We start from the raw sequence: 22881 nt of genomic DNA, 5'->3' as shown, positions 1-22881 counted from the left end.
CAAGAACAAGAGGCTCATAGGGCCTGTATAAGCTCACATGGTTTGCTGAAATTGCTTCATTTCAACTAAAGGAAAATTGCTTAAAAGACTTAAAAGTCTATATCCTCAACAAAGGCCTTAGCCCTTTGCTCCGGGGGGGGGGGGGGGTGGTCAGATGCACCATTAATACAAAACAAAGTTCACTTCACCGAAGGATGCTTGGGATCAAATTTGGACAAAATTGAATTAATCCAAGAGAAGGCCCATTACACAAAATTGATCCCCTTCTCCCAAGCATGCCACAGAAGGAATTGGAACAGAATCCAGCATTCAAGAATTTTCTCTTGTTTCCCATATGGGGCCCAATCCCTCCCATGTTTTCCATATGGGGCCCAATTCCTCCCATCCCAGGGGGCCAAGACCCATTTTATATACAAAATAGAGTCCCCTTCATCGATGGAAGGTTCTTACCAAATTTGGACAGATTCCAGACATCCCTAAAGAAGAAGAGGGACTTTAAAGATTTTTTTTTTCTATTTCCCCATTTGGGTCCCACTTAATAATGCATGAAACCAAATTTGTTCAAGATCCACCATTCCTACAGGTGGAGTAGGATTTTACAGAATTTGTTATATTTTCCCCCATTAGGTCTCCCGCCTCAGGAGACCAAAAGCTACCGGTTATACAAAGCTAGGTCCCTTTCACCAAAGGATGCTTCAGACCAAATTTGAGCAAAATCCAATCATTTCTACTGAAGAAGATTTTACTTAATTACCTAATTTTGGCCCCAGCCTCCAGGTCTCTGGGAGCGGAGAAAAAATATTTATATTTATAAAAAAAAAAAACCAAAAAAACTTAGTTCCTCTTCTCCAAGGATGCTTCTGACCAAATTTGGTAAAAGTCTGTTCAGCCATTCTTGACCAGTAACGACTTTCAGTGAATTTTTGACAGATACTGTGCCATTACAAAATATGAACAGTAACAATTACACTTATTGGAATAATTGGTGTAATCACTGTATCCCACTTATTTGACCAAACTAACAAAATGTACATGATCTGTGGATAATGCACTTATTTTACACCAATTAACAGATACACTTGGTTGACTTTTAGATGAATTTTAATATGATCTCATTTCAGCACTACACACCGCCTGTTAGTGTTACAGTTTCGCTTCAAGTTTCAACACGATCTTTTAAAATAACAAAATAAACAATTGAGCAGAAAACAAGTAAACCTGTCAGATTAGCATGGTTTTATCTCCTGGAATGTACAACAAATACCAGGACCGGTATGATAACACAAATACTCGACGTTCTGAAGGAGTCCATAAAGAAGATTGCCAAACAAAATGAAACTTTCTCGTTACAGATACAAGACAGGCGCTTCAAAATTACGTTAAGGATAACGAAAGCAAAATTTGATTTGACGAGCCTGCATCAATTGAGGCCTTAAAAGAATCACTTAAGTTGATAAACATTAACAAGATGAACAAAGCAATCTCAATTTTCATTATTTACAACATTTTATGTTTATTGATCAATACTCTAATCATTGGCGACAACACTACTTGCAGAATAAGAAATAAGAGTTATCACGGCGTCAGTAACTTTGATCCCAAGTACCAAAATGTTAATGAAATGAAATGCCAACTAAAAAGGAATCAAAATCTTACGCTGGTAGAAGGATATGAATTATATGCAGGTGTAATGCACACACGCCATTCAATGAAAAATAGAAGTTTGATTAAGAACTTGGACTTCACGGTCATTTTTCCATTTATCTTGAATTTTTTAAACAATACCCAGGTTGACCAGGCTCGTCATATGAAATAAGATGTTCCTGTTTTGTTAACCGATTCCCCAGGTCGATGCACAACACTGAATACTGCTGCAATACATTCACAACCTCCTATGGTAAGATATCTCAATTCAGGTCACAAATATATTGTTAGACTGGAGTTATTAGGTCACTGTTCTCCGATATACACATACAAAAGATACGTATTTATAATTAGATACATTAATCTATTAAATTGCATCAAACAGTTGATTCTGTACTTCCAGGATTTGTCTGTAATACTAAGGCAATGAATTGATCAAAGTTGGTCGAAATTATAAATGTTAAGAAAAAGACATGCAGATATGCAAAAACTCCATTACACAATAATTTTCAATATTTCCAATCAATGTTGAATGAATTCAAATGGTTTTTTTTTTTTTTTTTGTTTTACAAATACAAAGTAGAATCGGCTCCTTTTCTTTGGTCAGACATAATTTCTCCACATCAAACAATACACTTGGACAGCTCCACAGTTGCTCATGATTGGGATACGTTTCTGAATTGCTCCTGAATCAAATCTGAAAAATTAACATTCCATAAAAAATTAGATAACTGAAAACAGACACGATTAAGAATGAGTGTAAATGCTTTCACTTGTATCGCACACACTTCAGAAAAAGATTTCCATGTTTTCGCTTTAGAAAAGCAGTTGATATTTTCTCGTTTTCACTTCGGAAAAGCTATTGACATTTTCTCAACATTTTAATCTGCCCCCAATCCTGAGTCTCTTGACTACTTTTTACAAATTTCCTCGTCACATAGACGCTTTATCATAATGACAAATGTTTTAATCTGCCCCCAATCCCGAGTCTCTTGACTACTTTTGACAAATATCCTCGTCACATAGACGCTTGTATCATAATGACATAAGTTAATCATTATTATTGTTGTAGATCAACCTGCCAACTGGTGTATAGAGTTCTACCTCAACTTGTTTGAAATATGCAAACAAATATGAATATTATCAATATTACTTGTACATGTCTGATTGTACATAATTAATACTTTAAGTGCATGCTATTACAGCGGCAGGAGATACAGTTAAGTTACAGACGGGGAGGGGGGAGAGGTCTTGATTCTTTTTAACTCGGCAGGTCGCTTAAAAGATGTGTCTCTTAACGTAAATGGACTCTTTAGAGAGTTATATCATTTAGCTGGCCTTTATTGAGGTGGGATAAAGAAAGGTCCTTAAGCAAAGGTGGTCCTAACACAAAACCGGTGATATCTTTAGAAAGACGAATTATCTATAAAGTGTCAGTCTACACAGACGATCTATTCACACACAAGGACAATTCACACAGATAGTATTTGATTGGCAGTCTACCACGACAAATATACGTACCTATGACAGGGATAGGAAGCTGTGTCGATAACGTATTGTGGTCTGATGGGTCCCCTGGGATTTCCACTTGGGCAGCTATCACAAGGTTGCCCTGCTGATCAATTGTTTGCGACATGAAGTTGACATCAGACGCGTGACATTCGCGCGTGGCTAACATGTTGGTGTAGTCTGGGACGGATATTTGTCTCGATGTTGACGCAATCTGTAAACCACTGGTACAATGGGAGTGATAACAGTTGCTAGATGGAGAAATGTCTTCATCCTCTTGGTCCGAATCTGACTCATCGTTGCTGTCATCCTGCCAGAGAAAACAATACTTTATATCGGCATGATATAATTTCATCTGATGAGTTCTTAAAACATTTGTTGTTGATCGAAAAAGTATTCATGATATTTAAAAACTGGAAAATATTCTACAGAAGCAATTTCATTTGATCAAATTAAAGAATGCAAATTCACTAAGACATAATGATACAATATCCATATAACAAGCATACCGAGTATTGCTAAAGCAATGCATATCCCCGAGCGTTTGATTTCTAAAGATTAGGTTATGTGCAGTTTGGTGTTAATATTGAAAAAATGTGTTAAGTTTGATGAAAACTCTTAAAGGAATAAACCCGCCAGAGCACTTACAATAACTTCTAAAAATAACAATGATCTTGACCTTGATCGAACAACCCTTAAACTTGAACATGTCCGAGATATTTTGATGCTAAATAAGTGTTCTAAGTTTGATGATAATGCCTCAAAGGAATGAAGCATGCAGAGTGCTGAGAGCAAAGGAAAACTTTAGCCCCCTCCCCAAATCCACTCTGCTCCGCTACGCTCTGCCCCGCCCCGCTCTGCCCCGCCCCGCCCTCGCCTCGCCGCGACCCGTCCCGACCCGACCCGCCCCGCCCTGCCCCGCCCCGACTCATCGGCAGGGGACTAATCCACAAATGACTAAGGACGATTTTTGAATTCTGCTTTGATTTCGCATTCAAAACTTTGACACAAACTCGCCATTAGGCAATCCCCGAAGCTGGTTGTTGTTATAAACCCCCGCACCATAAACTTCTCTAAATACTTCAGTATTCAATGTAAATCAGACAAGATTACTCTGACAGCTAGTCACACTTACCTCATCATCAATTTTTACTTGTCTCTCATCTGAAACACATATCAAAGATAACGTCACACACAAGAGGCATCTAACAAAGGCAGAAAACTTAAACTCTCGTCTCGTTCGAAATTAAACAAAAAATTGAAGAAAAAAAAGTATTTTATCGTTCGAAGAATTCACAAAAATGTTCACAACAATGACTACAAAACCTACACAATCCAAATATTTCAGGTTTATGTAGGAAGTATCACCAACACATAATCATAACCCTTCGGTAGGGTACTTGATAAATCATCCGTCATACAAGGAAATTGATATTTGCTGATCAGATAATGATCTCGAATATTGTGCTGTGAGATTATCTGTCTGCTGTCATTATATTGCACATAAAACATGATATTGGGGACATCCGAATATCAGTTGATTACGACACAAATGTTAACCTGTAGAGACAAAATAATCACAAGATAACTGAAATCACTGCGGTTATCGTGCAAATTTGAAAAGCTGTTATCTTTACCATTGAAAATCATTGTCTACATAAACTATACGTTTTCAGTTACAAAATCTTGACAAAATTCAGTTGGCTTTGCTCTCAGTAACCCCATCCACCTCAAATTCAAGTCATGTTTACCGTTTATTTCTAGTGGTTCCCTCTTCTCTCCGTAACGAATCATTACAAATCCGCAGCCGAGATTTGGAAAAGTCCCTGAGGTTATCCCCAATTTTTCATCTGTAGTGATAAAAAAGGTAAACCATGTTTATATTCAACAGTCGGTTTTAGAATGCTATAGTATGCTCTTGTACCTCCTCGAACTAATATAACGACTCAAAATAAATAACATTATAGTTAACATTGAATTCAAGCACAATCCACGGCATTTCACAGTGTGACATACCTGTATATTCTGTCTTAATACGAGCATCGATGGCCTCATCACTGTCATTGCTCGGCACAGGTAAACTGACCTCTTTCACATCTGGTTGAACGTCTGGACTGTCCACATGCCCATCAGATGAATCGGAAGAAGATTCGGCTTCCTAATATGATAACATTTTAATGTGATATTAATTATGTTAATTACGTAATATTTGAGATAGCTTTGTGTCGTTGTCTATGAGTTTATATCATCAAAACTTCACTGGAATTAGCTTATTGAGTGTTTATTCGATGGAAACTTGTACCGAACTAGGTTATTGTGTTTATTCGATGGAAACTTGTACCGAACTAGGTTATTGTGTTTATTCGATGGAAACTTGTACCGAACTAGGTTATTGTGTTTATTCGATGGAAACTTGTACCGAACTAGGTTATTGTGTTTATTCGATGGAAACTTGTACCGAACTAGGTTATTGTGTTTATTCGATGGAAGCTTGTACCGAACTAGGTTATTGTGTGTTATCCGATGAACTAGGTTATTGTGTGTTTATTCGATGGAAACTTGTACCGAACTAGGTTATTGTGTGTTTATCCGATCGAAACTTGTACCGAGCTTGGTTATTGTGTGTTTATCCGATCGAAACTTGTACCGAACTAGGTTATTGTGTGTTTATCCGATCGAAACTTGTACCGAACTTGGTTATTGTGTGTTTATCCGATCGAAACTTGTACCGAACTAGGTTATTGTGTGTTAATCCGATCGAAACTTTTACCGAGCTTTGTTATTGTGTGTTTATCCGATCGAAACTTGTATCGAACTAGGTTATTGTGTGTTTATCCGATGGAAACTAGTACCGAACTAGGTTATTGTGTGTTATCCGATGAACTAGGTTATTGTGTGTTTATCTGGTGGAATCTTGTACCGAACTTTTAACTACTACATTGTAATGATCACCGGATCAATCCATCACTTACTACAGTCTATTTGGAAATTGTTAAAACGATGTAACTTACTAAAAAATAACTCGCTGACAACGGAATGGTAAAGTAGGTATGATTAATTATCTTCTGTCTGTTATTATGTTGCATCAATTAAATATCTATGGTACCATAAGAATCTGAGTTCAATAATATCCTACCTTTTTTACAAAGCGTTTCTTTCTTTGCCTGGGTCTTAACCTATAGGGTCTTGTCTTCTTAGAAGTCGATGGACTTTCAACCCCACTGTCTTCATCCGACTCGGTGCTCTGATGTCCTATAAAAACCCGGACCATAAACATCATAAGTGACATAAGTATATAACATTCAAGATTTTTTCACGTGAAGAAAATGGGACACATTTATGATTGACACCCCTCTAGACAGTGTGGAAAAACGTGTAGAAAATGGGACACATTTATGATTGACACACCTCTAGACAGTGTGGAAGAACGTGTAGAAAATGTGACACGTGTATGATTGACACCCCTCTAGACAGTGTGGGAAAACGTGTAGAAAATGGGACACGTGTATAATTGACACCCCTCTAGACAGTGTGGGAAAACGTGTAGAAAATGGGACACGTGTATAATTGACACCCCTCTAGACAGTGTGGGAAAACGTGTAGAAAATGGGACACGTGTATAATTGACACCCCTCTAGACAGTGTGGGAAAACGTGTAGAAAATGGGACACGTGTATAATTGACACCCCTCTAGACAGTGTGGGAAAACGTGTAGAAAATGGGACACGTGTATGATTGACACCCTTTCTGGACATCGAGGGAAAACGTGTAGAGAGAAGACCATGTATATGGCTGACACCCCTCTAGACAGTGTGGGAAAACGTGTAGAGAGAAGACCATGTGTATGGCTGACACCCCTCTAGACAGTGTGGGAAAACGTGTAGAGAGAAAACCATGTGTATGGCTGACACCCCTCTAGACAGTGTGGGAAAACGTGTAGAGAGAAGACCATGTGTATGGCTGACACCCCTCTAGACAGTGTGGGAAAACGTGTAGAGAGAAGACCATGTGTATGGCTGACACCCCTCTAGACAGTGTGGGAAAACATGTAGAAAATGGGACACGTGTATCATTGACACCCTTTCAAGACATTGTGGGAAAACGTGTAGAGAGAAGACCATGAGTATGGCCGACACCCCTCTAGACAGTGTGGGAAAACGTGTAAAAGGTCACGTGTATTATTGACACCCTCACACACACACACACACACACACACACACACACACACACACACACACACACACACACACACACACACACACACACACACACACACACACCCCTACCTACGATTTTTCGTCGCAGACTTTTGAAAACCGTATACACAGGTAATTATATGTAAGTGTTACATTCATAGGCTTTACATTTTAAACTTAATGATTTTATTAATCTATTTAAACAGAATACATTGGGAATAAATAAGGTAATTGAGAACTGTGTTTTTCTTCAAACGTATAACACAATGACACTTACGTCGCCTTTTTATTTGTTTCTTCTTTTCCTCCAGAAATTTAAACACGCGATAGGCATTGGTTCCTCTTGTACTGCCTTCGGATTTAACTTCTGTGACGTCATCAAGACTATTTAGCGCACAACGAAAGTTCGCCTTCCATCGCTTTGGGTTTGGAGACTGGTTCTTAGTATGTCGTCCTGTGAATAAAACCAATCAGTTTTTACATAAAGACTTACATAATGAACAAAAAGGTGAATTAATTGTCACATAAGAGTAACGTGTGTACATTACTTTCATTAAATTTCATTCGATTCTGTTCAAGGTAGTTTCAAGAATCGACATTTGCCTTATCACTAGCAAGCAAACCTTATATCATCCTTTCTGCAAATCTGATGTAGAAATTCAGAACCAAAGAACCCTTTTTATTGTTCCTATACTAGACCACAAACAACCCCTTTTTCATGTGCAACCATAATTGATAATATTATATTTTTACATTCTGTTTTAAAACTTCCGATGACTTTCAGGCAAATCACTCCATAGGAAATTCGCCAACAATAACAATGAGTTTCTGAGTTCTTGAGCTTTATGTTTAGGTGTGATGTATACAACTGACCTAGCTTGTCTATCGAGTAATCAATATCAAAAATGACATACAGAACTTTTTTGTATTCATTCCATTTTTATATGTTTGAGAATAATGGCTCAAAACATTTTTGGGGAAAAGCAAGCTTACATGTAGTGTTGCGTATAACACTCGTCCCCCTGCAGTTCAATAAATTTTCTAAGCAACAAAGACCTTGATAGTAAAGAATAGATGTCTCATTTTAATAATTGAAAGTCTTTTTCCCACAATAACCAGTGTCGTGACAGGAAGGATACAAACACCAGAAAACAACACCGAAAACAATCCTTATATGCATTCCCTTGTGGGTAATACTATTTGTTCATGATTCAGTTAAATGATTATTTGAAAAACAAATTAAAACAATGACATGTCAGAAGGACACGACTAAGTGTCTGATCTTTAAAGGTAAATTTAATCATTTCATCATTTATACACATGAAAAGATGTAATATTTGACACCGTCACCTTGAACACTGGTCAGTTTACCACTGGTGTTATTCTGACAAACTTTGCTTCCCGCTGCTTTGATGGTGATAAATGTCAATTGTAGTGACCTTGACAACCTTTGACCTCTACCTCGATCCCATTCTATGTATCTTATAATAGTATCAGATTGCATCAATGTTCCATACAATCGGTCAATGTTATCAAAGTTATCATCTGGAAGCAAAATTTTGACGACAAAATGTCTATTTTTAATAACAATGACCTACGTAGTTGACTTTTTGATACCAAACTCAATCCCACTCTCTATTATTTTATAAACTACCTTTTCACGAAGTTTCAACCAAATTCATAACTCTTTTCTAAAGTTATCACATGGAACCAAAATTAGACGACAAAAGCATATTTTCAGTAACAACAATTTCACTCTGTATTACCACATAAGCTAACATTGTATGAAGTTTCAATCAAATCCATTAATTCTTACTGAAGTTATCATCTGGAAACCAAAATTTGACCAAAAAATATCTATTTTCAGCAAGAGTGACCTTCGTAGCTGCCCTTTCGACCCCAAACGCAATCCCACTTTGCATTACATCATAACCTAACAATGAATGAAGTTTCATTCACATCCATCGATATTTTCTCAAGTTATCGTCTGGAAACTTACATCCGCACAGACGGACAGACAGATGGAGACAAAGAATATAGCCCCCTCCGGATTTCTAATGATCTAATAATCTAAGTAAGTTAAAATCAAACACTGGAACTAACTAACACTATTTTAAAATGAAACTTTAATAATTATAACTTTAAAGAAATATACAATGAGAGTAAAACTTTCAGTATTTAAATCACACAATTCAAAATGCTGTCGCTTATCGACTGTAAAACCGTGGTAAGTTTAATCATATTCTTCAAGATACGTTTGGTTAAATCGTATGATTTCAATTCCGAAAATGATTTCAATAAATAGATTAATAAATACTTCTTAAAAGGAAATCAAACATCTTTGAAAATTGAGAAAATGAGTTTAATGTCTTTGCTCAATATTTGAAAAAATATATATTTAAAACAAACTGATGAAAGAGTATAGACAACAAGAGGAAAGTGTAATTTTACACTGATGTGTATGTTGTCACTGGTGATCTAGAAAGCCTAATATTGAATTCGTCATAAATACTTGGTTTCTCAATCAGAGTTGAGGAAAAATAAATGACAAAGTTGTACACATTTTAGATAAAACAATCATTTATCTTTCTAACCTCGGAATATATTTACATATGGTACCAGTACAGATAAATCTGTTTAGTGAACACCTCTTTTGCATTGTAATTACAACGGAATTTATTCCATCACGAATTAACACTTTTAGCATTCTTGTTAGATTTTGATGAATGTACCGGTAAATGAAAATTGATATAAACATTGATTACGATCCAGTATTTAAATGCATAAGTCAATGAGTAAATTTTCTTTTCAGTGGGCGGTATTAATAAAAATTCAGTACAGTGTAACGATTTCACTCCGTAATATATAGAACAAAAGCTTCAAATAACTAGGAAACTGCCAACAGTCGATAGGAATGAAGCAATGGGAACCAGGTAGACAAAAAAAAAAAAAAAGACAAGCAGCAGGTATAAAGGGAGAGCCAATATAGAAGTAAAAACAGCACAAAAACCTGACGAGAGAACTTTAACAATGATATTTCAGACAAAATAAAAAAAAACAAGAAATAAAGCAAAGAAGAAAGGATGGACGACAAGAACCTTGAAACAATGCTTTTAATAGAGATGCCAATTTAAAATGTTGCAGGCACATTCAAATAAAAACAAAATCAAATCAAAGTTGATTTATAAATGTTAACGTGTTATACAGTACTCTTCAACATTATTTGCTGATTTTACTTGGTTTCGTTAAACTGCTTACATCAATGATATAATTTTGATTTATTCTAGCTGTAGGTGATTTGTTAAATTCTCTCTGTTTCTCAATACTCAAGCCATCATATGGTATACACACGTAAGCGTTTATATTGATAGGACAGTGCGTTAATAATAATTCGTAACTTGTGCCCATTCCTTTTTATTATTTCGGCAATACGATGTCCTTTTTTCCCACGAAATTTGTTCATTATCTGATAATCTTGTTTAATTTGTGTATAAGATCAAAGTAAAGTTATAAACAGATACAGTCGAGAATTCTCTAAATGAAATACTTCACCTTTCCCAACCGATTTCCTGAAGTTACACTATGTATTGTAAACGATTATCATTCATTACAGACAAATTTTTAAAGTTTCAAAGCAGAATTCCTTCTCATATCGAAAACATTTGCACATTCAAAGTGTTTATATCATGTCTATAATAATTCCAAGTATTAAAACATTTAAAATATACCTTATCATTCACATGTTGATAAAAGATATTTTGGCTTAATGCTAATCATATTTTATAAAGTTCAATAATGTTGGTATATGTTTATAATCGTTTGGGTATTACATTTTAACATTATATGCAGTTTAATGTTTCAAGAGAAAAGATTATGAAAAAAAAAAGAATTTTATCACCATGTTTTGATGTTTCACCATTAACAAATGATTTATTGATGTCAGTAGATTCATTCTTCATTATATTTTGTTTTTTGGGGTTTTTATAATATCGAAACTTTGCTTATTTAAGTAAGTATATCAGGCTTTCCTGTCAACTTTCGAATTTTTTAAAGGCCACGTTTTCTATAATTTTGTCTGATATTACCAAATAAACATTGAAATACAATGTTATCAAATATATACTTATTAAGCTACAAATTTTATGAAAGATTGTACAAACACAAACATACACAAGCGAATAGCACCTTGAAATTCTAATTTAGAAAAAGGTATAGCAGGGCCAAATAATGAAGACAAGTTGTAGCTAGTGAATTAATTCCTGCATGTTACTGATCTTAGAAACAAATACTTTTATAATCTACCCCTATAGCCAAAAAGAAAAATCATAACCAAAAACCTTCTCCTGTTCTGTTTATAAACACTGTGATAGGCAATATATTTCCAATTATTACCGTTAATCTAGCACCAAAGTGTAGACTACTTTATAAATATGCATAAAATCGTAATGTTGGTTTGGGTCAAATATAAATTTTGAAAAAAAGTGTTTGATTTAAAAGTAGAAACTGCTATGTTGGTTCGGGTCGAATACTTCATTATCTGATTTTGACAAAAACTACCACGATGTGTCAATACTTAACCACTGTTGAAAAAAAATAGTGGTCATATTTCATCAAACATCTCACAGAAACAGATTATGATACATAAAAAACATAATATAACTATGAAAAAAAAAAGTTCTACTATACATACCGAATAAAATTATAAATGTGTTGTTCTGTATAAAAATGTAACCCGTTGTACTGTAGATAATAATAAAACAATTGTACTACATATACCAAATGTAATTACAAATGTGTTGTTCTGTATAAAAATGTAACCCGTTGTACTGTAAATAACAATGAAACAATTGTACTACATATACCAAATGTAATTACAAATGTGTTGTTCTGTATAAAAATGTAACCCGTTGTACTGTAAATAACAATGAAACAAATGTACTACAAATACCAAATGTAAAAACAAATGTGTTGTTCTGTATAAAAATGTAACCCGTTGTACTGTAAATAACAATGAAACAATTGTACTACATATACCAAATGTAATTACAAATGTGTTGTTCTGTATAAAAATGTAACCCGTTGTACTGTAAATAACAATGAAACAATTGTACTACATATACCAAATGTAATTACAAATGTGTTGTTCTGTATAAAAATGTAACCCGTTGTACTGTAAATAACAATGAAACAATTGTACTACATATACCAAATGTAATTACAAATGTGTTGTTCTGTATAAAAATGTAACCCGTTGTACTGTAAATAACAATGAAACAATTGTAAAACATATACCAAATGTAATTACAAATGTGTTGTTCTGTATAAAAATGTAACCCGTTGTACTGTAAATAACAATGAAACAATTGTACTACATATACCAAATGTAATTACAAATGTGTTGTTCTGTATAAAAATGTAACCCGTTGTACTGTAAATAACAATGAAACAATTGTACTACATATACCAAATGTAATTACAAATGTGTTGTTCTGTATAAAAATGTAACCCGTTGTACTGTAAATAACAATGAAACAATTGTACTACATATACCAAATGTAATTACAAATGTGTTGTTCTGTATAAAAATGTAACCCGTTGTACTGTAAATAACAATGAAACAATTGTACTACATATACCAAATGTAATTACAAATGTGTTGTTCTGTATAAAAATGTAACCCGTTGTACTGTAAATAACAATGAAACAATTGTACTACATATACCAAATGTAATTACAAATGTGTTGTTCTGTATAAAAATGTAACCCGTTGTACTGTAAATAACAATACAAAAAAGCAGTCGTAGTGTAATTGATGACAAAATAAGTATTCAACAAACAGCTACAAAATAGTTAAACTGATTATAACAACTGTATTAAAATCAGTCGGACCATATCTTAAAGTGGTACTGTATCATAAATAAATAAATATTGAAAAGGAAACATTCCTGTTGTATATAATATCAATCATCATTGTTGTATAATATATAAATAATATAAAATAGTTTGTTCATAAGATAAACAGCTGTACCGTATTGAACAGAAACATTTGTTCTGTGAATAAAAAAGGTAAATCTGTGCAGTATAGTAAAGAAATCAATTGTACCAGGACTAAGATTTACAGTTACGTGTCATAACTCTTTCATGTTTTATTTTACTATGTATTCTTTGTATTTCTGACTTTTTTCAATTCATTTTCCTGACTTCATTCATTGATCATTTTTAATGAAATTTTGTACACTTATGGAGGATTGATTTCTGCTTCATCTCATTATTTTCATTGTTTTCCATTTTGTATTTCCAAGAAAATCATAATTTATTCGTAACATGCGATTTTTGGGCTGTTATTTCGACGTCAGTATACAGGAAAATAGCATCACATGGAAATTAGCAGTGTAGATAATTTTGTATTACTCCTGAATTAAATAACGGAAAATTGAATTAATATTATGTGAAGAAACTTGATGAATAAACATTGCCCAAATCTATCCCTAAACGAAGTCAAGAAAATTAATTGAAAAAGGTAGAAATACACACGATATATCATAAAATTTTAAAAACGTGAAAGAGTTATGGCAAGTCACTAAAGATCTATATTCAAGTCCGTATTTGCGTCGTTGAATAAAAATTCCACTATATATTTTAAAAAAATGCTAAACTGTACAGCAAAAATCAGTAGACTATAAAATAATGCAATGTATATGCGTCATAAAAATAATTGGACTTGATATAATTTCTAAGGTGTAATTAATCAATTTATTTGTACAGGTATAAAGCAACACGCGAACACTTCTTAGGATAAAATATACAAAATGTGAACATGACTCCGGAAGTAGAATATTGTTCGATTTGGGGAATGTTATCTAATCTCCAAATTATTGTTTAGGCATTTCCAAATAAAATGATACTTTTTTAATCATTGATGTGTTTTAGCGATTACGCTTGGACTTAAAAGAAGCTTGATTTCCCATTCCTTATGTTAAACATATCTGTAAAATTCCGTTGCATATTGAATGAAAATAAATTTTAAACGAACAGTAAAACATGAAGGGAATGTATTCATTTTAATAATTTTTGAATAAACAGGTTTTGTATATTTTATAGAGAAAAGGTATTTGGTAATACTTAGCCTTATAATTTACACTCACCTGAAAGTCGGGACAGCAATAACAATATTAGATTCCATTGAATTCGAACAACGTGTGTTTCAACGTCTAATGGTGTAATGCACCCCTATGATTTTCCGAAAGAGAAAATAGATTTCCGAGAAACAGAAACTAGGTCGGCTCCCAATGATTTTGAAAAATTTCGGGGATAGTACCACTTTGCAGATAAAAGCGATTTTTGAAAATACACTGTATATATATTTTTTTTAAATTTGGGTTACCTGCAAATTCTTCATTCATTGCGTAAATATCTAAAATCTGATCAAAACAAATTCGTGGAAGGTTTCTAAGAATTAAAGTTGAAACATCAATATTTATAAAACACTTTTATTATTTTAATATTTAACCTGCAGTCCTCAACACATGACACTTAACATTAGTTAATGCTTGCACTGAAACCTCCGCTCAGGTTGTCGTTTTAAGACAAGAAAAGCACTTATTTTATTGGGAAAACTGAAGATTTTAGTTAAGTAACAACTAAAAAGACTGATTGATGGCTATTTCGTTGTACAGTGGTGAATTGATTACACTACGGAGAACTACACATCGATTCTTTCATCGTCGAGCAGAAAATAAACTCATCTTTCCAAAGGAATTCACTGTAATTATATAAAGATAATACATGGTCAGTGGCTAACCTCTGACATTGCCCTTTTTGTTCAATCTTTGTTAACTTGACGTTGACGTTTGCTTGACGACTTACGTGAAAATAATTGTTCCGCGCGGAAATATAGTTCAAAATCTCAACGAATATAACAGTGAGTTTATGAATTTTCGTAAATAAACTTGTTTGTTATAACATAAAGAAAATCGTTTATTTGAGCAGTAATTTTTACGTAAAGTCACGAAGTAATTCTGTCGAATTAATGAAGCTAAAATATACAGTTTTTTTGCGTCACTATACAGAAAAAACATTTGTATTCCGACGATTTGGAAAAATCTTTACCGTATAATAACACCTGTACAAAATACATTGAATTTTCATTTATTTTTATTTCATTTTTTTTAAATTTCTTTTTTGTTTTGTTTTTGTCAAATGTCATATGTGTGAATTAACACAGGAACAATGAGGTCATATAAAAATCCTCTTAATTCTAGGAGTAAAAATAGAAAGTTCAACTAAAACTCTTGTAATTCAATACAAAATTTCACTTTTTTATCACTAATTCATTGTTTACCATTTTTTTATGTATTCACATACTGTAAATTATATTTTGTAAATGCATTTATACATAACAACCACCAAACATATGACACAGTTTAACTGGAAAATTAACTCAAAACAAAAAATGAAAAGAAAAGATATTTTTAAAACAATGGTACCTGTATGGATGGCATAAAGTTCGAAGACGTTGGCATCTTTGTTGATGTTCCAGCCATTCCGTGCTCCATGTTTCCAGTTTATTCTAAAGGATCCCTGTTTCCGGTCCACCCAGCTTAGGCCGTCTGCTGTGTTGTTGTCTAGTAATTGTATGAGCCATGGCCTCATCTTTTGTCGCTCTACTGGACGCCGTCCCCTACCACTTGACTGAACCTCTGACTTCTTCATTTTTCTCTGTAAAATCGATAACAACATACTTTGCAGCGTTATATTGCTCAGACAATTTATAGCATGATTTCTAACTAAGGGAAAATGAATGTATATCGTCATGTTCGGACAAAGTAGGACAAAAGAACAAATCACACCTCGTCTAAAATGAATGTTTACATTCTAAACAATATCGTACATAACCGTTATGATTAACATAAGCTATTAAGCTTTCATGAATCTTACTGTCCTTGTTATTGGGTTCGTACACATCTACATTACTGCCTCACTTACCTTCGATAGAAGTTATTTCGATTGACACAAAATGAATACGATATAAACTACATGCTCTATCAGGGATTTCCGAGTGTGTATGGAAATCAGTACGGGACATAAGTGACATGATCAAAACAAAAGAAAAAAGGGTTTTAATATATCTACAATTCCTGAGAAAATCTTCTATTTGGCCTTACGAACAAAATGTTTACAATTCGGTTCGGTTCTGTTAGTGTGTATAATGTTCGATAAAAGACGATTTTTTAATGAGGATAAGTTAAGAAAAAAAGTGTTTTTAAAATGTAAATATGAGAAACGTTTCTTAAATGATTACACATGTTTTTGCTTTCAATCATGAAATTGCCGGATCAATATCAATAAAACTAGATTTACCAGAAAATAGCTCTTAGAAAATATGTTATTGATGTCATTGTTTTTTACTGTTATTTCATCCACTGACATACAAAGTAACAAATGTTTGATAAAAACAAACGACATGTGAAACGAGGACATATCAAAACATATATAATGGCGCCAGGAACTGATATCAATTCGATGTAGGCCATATCAATGTATTTAAGGACGATTATCACAAAAAATATTACAATTTGATATTGATGGTTTTTTTATGGTATCCAGTAATTTGAAGTAATGCTTGAGAGTTTTGAGCGGGCTATCGCATATGATCGATATGCGTTTCCATACTATTTTCTCTCTGCGCGCCATTTTGGAAGATACGAGACGACGTCAGCAATCAAATACTGTTAAGATAGTTTATCGAGATATAAAAATACATCGTTAAATGACCTAAATTGACACACGGTAGATGGAATGCAATTTCATGCAAAATTAGACTTTTCTTTGGTATATTTAAAGATCTCAATCTGCTGCAAAATTATTGAATACAAAGCAATCGATTTTTATATCAATTTACACATAATTTTGTTTATTTTACCATACTTTTAAGCGGACCAGTTTGTTTAGGACCTCATATGCAGAGAAAAAAAGTTCGGACAAGAGTGGCATGTAAAGAGCAAGTTTCTTCAAATATTTCTTGTTTCATGATTATGAAAATGATCCTTGGTTTGATATCGACACATCTTAGTGAAAGGTTCTCAACCTTAATAGGATTGACAGGAAAATATTTTAAATGTTTAAATTTGAAATAAATCTTTAAAACTAGTTTTTTTCGATGATATCGCATGTTCACTCAAGTGTACAGCACAAGAATCCTTGAACATATTGAAATAGTCGTTATATATTTCTTCTTCATAGTTTCCTTCGCGATTTTGTTTTATCTTTAAAAATGGCGGAATATAGAACACTTTGAATACTACAGCCATTGAAGTATATAGGACTACATCAATTGGACAATTTTTCAAGCAAATTTTATCAACATCTTCGGTCATTCAAAATAATATAATATAATAAAAGTATTTTCCTTTTAAAACTGTAACATGTATTTTTTCGTAAATAAATAATTTGATACTAAGGTTGTGAACATGTTTCAAATACAAAATTGTATGTCATTCCTCCTGAAGCTCCATCCCGACTACTAATAATTTGATTAGTTTTATATGAAGAATTATTGTAGAAATAAGATGATTAGAACCACCATTCATGATGAAGCTTGTCTCGAATGTTTTCATTTGGCCCGTCATAAAAAATCTTCACCAAAATTAAAACGGATAATAACAACATTTAATAAAACAAATATCCATTTCCATAATCATTGGTCAAAACTGAAATGTCTGTTATCACTTCATTATACAAAACGAAAAAATCGAGGAAATTACATTGTACGTAAGGATATTTTTCATCAATGAAATCAACCACCTCTGTACAAAAATGCTGGCTTTCAGCAAGTATGGTTTCTGGTCTTTTTCTGATTAGTTTAAAATGCATGGGTTTTCTTGTATAATACAATAATTTTACTCGATTGTTCAACAAAAGAAGCTGAAAGAATATTCACAGGTGTTACAAGATTGCCAAGTGTAAGATTATTGTATAAAGATGGGGATGGGGAAATTTCACAATTTCACAAATATGTCATAAGTATAGTCCATCTGGTCTGTCCAACTTAATCCCAGAATAAATCATCAGAGAATTATACGCATGGGACAAGAAATTAAAATGATTTAATTTCAATTCACTTTTACAACTTCACAAAATGCATAATAGAAAATTCTAATCTGTCAAACTTAATACCAGAGAAAAATATCAGAATGTCATTCGCATAATACAATAAATTCAAATAATTTACTTTCAATAAATTGTAGAATTCAATTTCACAAATATTCGTTTTTAAATTCTTCAAGACAATTATGGAGTACATTACCTGAAGATATTCATGATTTTTCCGTCTGTTAGTATAATTAAAATTTTCTTACAAAAAGAAAGAGTAATCATTCCTCAATATTTTCATACTGGAAGTGGGTATCTTCAAATTTTACATACATGATTAAGGCTAAAAATTAAGAAAATTATTCCACAATTTGACAAAATACCTTACTACATTTACATATTATATCCACTGAAAAACACCTGTGTCGGAAAATGATGCTTTTACTCTAAACATTGAAAAAACGAAATTTCCTTGACAGTCCAAAATTATTTTCAAATTTTTCATGATAGCATAATTTTGCTAATGTATTTGGCATCACGTCTGAAGGCAGAAGAAAATTCTAACTCAGAACAAAGGAAATATTTACAAGGAGACCCTTGAAACAGACCAAGGATAATAAAATCACAATCATTTCTAAATGGTTAGCGTGTTGTGATTCACCGACATCTGACCCGATATGTTAATCTTAATTAATCTAAGTAACGTTCTCAAATGAGAACAACCGCTGTCAATGATGACATTTTCCCAAATATTGCAGTTTATCGAGTTTAAGTTTTCGCTATATTTGACGATGAAATAAAAAGCTGGGTAATAAGTGAAACCTTGAAAATGACACTGATTAGGGAAATCCATTGAACGTTTCATATCTTGAAAAATATTTTGTAGTCGCAAGCTTTCAGTAAAACAACGCAAAATCGGAACTATTGGAAAAGGCAGCCGCTACAGTATGTGAAATATGATGCTGACATTTATGGGACAGTATCGCAGTCGACACTTTTTAAGAATCACTCATCAATGCGAACATAGCATCAACTTTGTGGAGAAAAACTTTAGGCCTAGTAAATCTACTGTGAAAAACAACAGCAAAAAGTACCAACATGTCAACATAATCATAATCCAAACTCAAATTCAATATCACTAGGGCAAAATATGGACAAAAAAGACTTACAAAGAATAAGACCAGGTGCGTAAGAAATCTCATGTGATTATCTGATTGTATATGTCGAAAAATATGTTTCTTTGACATATTCAGGCAATATTCAATATTCAAAACATATTCAAATTCATATATTCATTTGAATGGTTACACGGTTCAAAATATACATAAGCACTGTGTATTATGAAAAAATGTAATGAATATTGAGAAACGTTTAGTTATCACGGAGAATACGCACGATTCATATTTTGAAATCGGCTTTTGGCCATTTTTTCATTTCCTCTGTTGCCTTTCAGAATTTTAGTTCTTGATGTCACTGATGAGTGCTTGAAGTACGAAGTAATGAAAGTATATGTTACAGTTTGATTCACTATTTGGTTATACCGTATCTAACAGTTGTTTCTTTCTAATGTTCTAGGGTTCGTCGGTGAAGTTAAGGGCCTGAATTTTGAAGTCTATGAGGGGACAGTGGAAATTCCAATGTTATCGAAAGAAATTCAAAATCTTAATGTGTAGATGGGACAACATCTCGTTTGTATTCTGGCGTCCAACAGGGGTCTTTTCTTGCGCAAAAGTTATTTACAATTTCCATTAATGTTGTTACATTATTTTACTGGGCAGGCTAGGTCATATACGAAGTCAACCATGTTAATTTTACCTCAGGATTTGGTTCTTAAATTATCTTACATTTGTAGGAGGCTACTTTATATACCAAATCAACCATTTTAATTTCACCACGGGGTTTGGTTCTTACATTATCTAACATTTCGTTTTGAATTTTTTTGCATCAAAAACATAACTGTATTATGCAATTTAACTTATAGTGTGAATTTTAAAAACATTTTGTAATATGAAAGATGGATGAGTGTGGTAAGTTCTGGTCATCTCAGCAATTTACACTTGCAAACGTAATTAAAACTCTACAGAATATTGTTTCTATATTTATGATTTCAAACAATATTCACACTCTACTTAGTCAATATTTACACTCTATATTCAAGCTTACGCTCTATATCAATACTTACATTCCTTCTACCTACCTTAACTCTATTTCAATACTCTCATAACTAATCAATATTTAAACTCCTTATCAATGTTCCACTCCATATCAATGTTCCACTACATATCAATGTTCCACTCCATATCAATGTTCCACTACATATCAATGTTCCACTCCATATCAATGTTTCCACTCCATATCAATGTTCCACTCCATATAGATGTTCCACTCCATATCAATGTTTCCACTACATATCAATGTTTCACTCCATATCAATGTTTCCACTCCATATCAATGTTTCCACTTCATATCAATGTTTCCACTCCATATCAATGTTCCACTCCAAATCAATGTTTCCACTCCATATCAATGTTCCCACTCCATATCAATGTTTCCACTCCATATCAATGTTCCACGAAATCTTAATGTTCCACTCCATATCAATGTTTCCACTCCATATCAATGTTCCACTATATATCAATGTTTCCACTCCATATCAATGTTCCACTCCATATCAATAATTCCACTCCATATCAATGTTCCACTACATATCAATGTTCCACTCCATATCAATGTTCCACTCCATATCAATGTTCCACTCCATATCAATGTTTCCACTCCATATTAATGTTTCCACTCCATATCAATGTTCCACTCCATATCAATGTTTCCACTCCATATTAATGTTCCACTCCATTGTTCCCACTCCATATCAATGTTTCCACTCCATATCAATGTTCCCACTCCATATCAATGTTTCCACTACATATCAATGTTCCACAACATATCAATGTTTCAACTACATATCAATGTTTCCACTCCATATCAATGTTTCCACTCCATATCAATGTTCCACTCCATATCAATGTTTCCACTCCATATTAATGTTCCACTCCATTGTTCCCACTCCATATCAATGTTTCCACTCCATATCAATGTTTCCACTCCATATCAATGTTTTTTACTACATATCAATGTTCCACTCCATATCAATGTTCCACTCCATATCAATTTTCCACGAAATCTTAATGTTCCACTACATATCAATGTTTCACTCCATATCAATGTTTTACTCCATATCAATGTTTCCACTTCATATCAATGTTTCCACTCCATATCAATGTTTCCACTCCATATCAATGTTTCACTCCATATCAATGTTCCACTCCATATCAATGTTTCCACTTCATATCAATGTTTCCACTCCATATCAATGTTCCACTCCAGATCAATGTTTCCACTCCATATCAATGTTCCCACTCCATATCAATGTTTCCACTCCATATCAATGTTCCACGAAATCTTAATGTTCCACTCCATATCAATGTTCCACTCCATATCAATGTTCCACTCCATATCAATGTTTTACTCCATATCAATGTTCCACTCCATATCAATGTTTCCACTTCATATCAATGTTCCACTATATATCAATGTTTCCACTCCATATCAATGTTCCACTCCATATCAATAATTCCACTCCATATCAATGTTCCACTACATATCAATGTTCCACTCCATATTAATGTTCCACTTCATTGTTCCCACTCCATATCAATGTTTCCACTCCATATCAATGTTCCCACTCCATATCAATGTTTCCACTACATATCAATGTTCCACTCCATATCAATGTTTCCACTCCATATCAATGTTTCCACTCCATATCAATGTTCCACTCCATATCAATGTTTCCACTCCATATTAATGTTCCACTCCATTGTTCCCACTCCATATCAATGTTTCCACTCCATATCAATGTTTCCACTCCATATCAATGTTTTTTACTACATATCAATGTTCCACTCCATATAGATGTTCCACTCCATATCAATGTTTCCACTTCATATCAATGTTTCAACTTCATATCAATGTTTCCAATTCATATCAATGTTCCACTACATATCAATCTTTCCACTACATATCAATGTTTCTACTCCATATCAATGTTTCCACTACATATCAATGTTTCCACTCCATATCAATGTTTCCACTCCATATCAATGTTCCACTCCATATCAATGTTCCACGAAATCTTAATGTTCCACTCCATATCAATGTTTCCACTCCATATCAATGTTCCACTTCATATCAATGTTCCCACTCCATATCAATGTTTCACTCCATATCAATGTTCCACTCCATATCAATGTTTCCACTTCATATCAATGTTCCACTCCATATCAATGTTCCACTCCATATCAATGTTTCCACTCCATATCAATGTTTCCACTACATATCAATGTTCCACTCCATATCAATGTTTTACTCCATATAAATGTTT

At 33.4% G+C, this 22881-nt stretch overlaps 1 protein-coding gene across 1 annotated transcript in view; it reads right to left on the bottom strand.

Annotated features, from left to right (window-relative positions):
- Positions 1–1117: 1117 nt before the first annotated feature.
- Positions 1118–22881, bottom strand: part of LOC132551616 (uncharacterized) — a 24323-nt gene continuing 2559 nt past the window's right edge. The window contains exons 2-9 of the mRNA XM_060215793.1: positions 15836–16067; positions 7627–7803; positions 6290–6405; positions 5170–5311; positions 4905–5003; positions 4289–4317; positions 3166–3463; positions 1118–2341 (exon numbers count right to left, since the gene is read on the bottom strand). Coding sequence (XP_060071776.1) covers positions 2301–2341; positions 3166–3463; positions 4289–4317; positions 4905–5003; positions 5170–5311; positions 6290–6405; positions 7627–7803; positions 15836–16061 — 1128 coding nt within the window. The 5' untranslated portion in view covers positions 16062–16067 and the 3' untranslated portion in view covers positions 1118–2300. The remainder of the gene's footprint in view (positions 2342–3165; positions 3464–4288; positions 4318–4904; positions 5004–5169; positions 5312–6289; positions 6406–7626; positions 7804–15835; positions 16068–22881) is intronic.

Source organism: Ylistrum balloti, unplaced genomic scaffold, assembly GCF_031769215.1.
Source record: "Ylistrum balloti isolate Yb309-2 unplaced genomic scaffold, AGI_CSIRO_Ybal_v1 Utg370208, whole genome shotgun sequence".
NCBI classification, from domain to species: Eukaryota; Metazoa; Mollusca; class Bivalvia; order Pectinida; family Pectinidae; genus Ylistrum; species Ylistrum balloti.
Note: the sequence above shows the minus strand (reverse complement) of the source record. Positions and strands in the feature narration are given on the sequence as shown.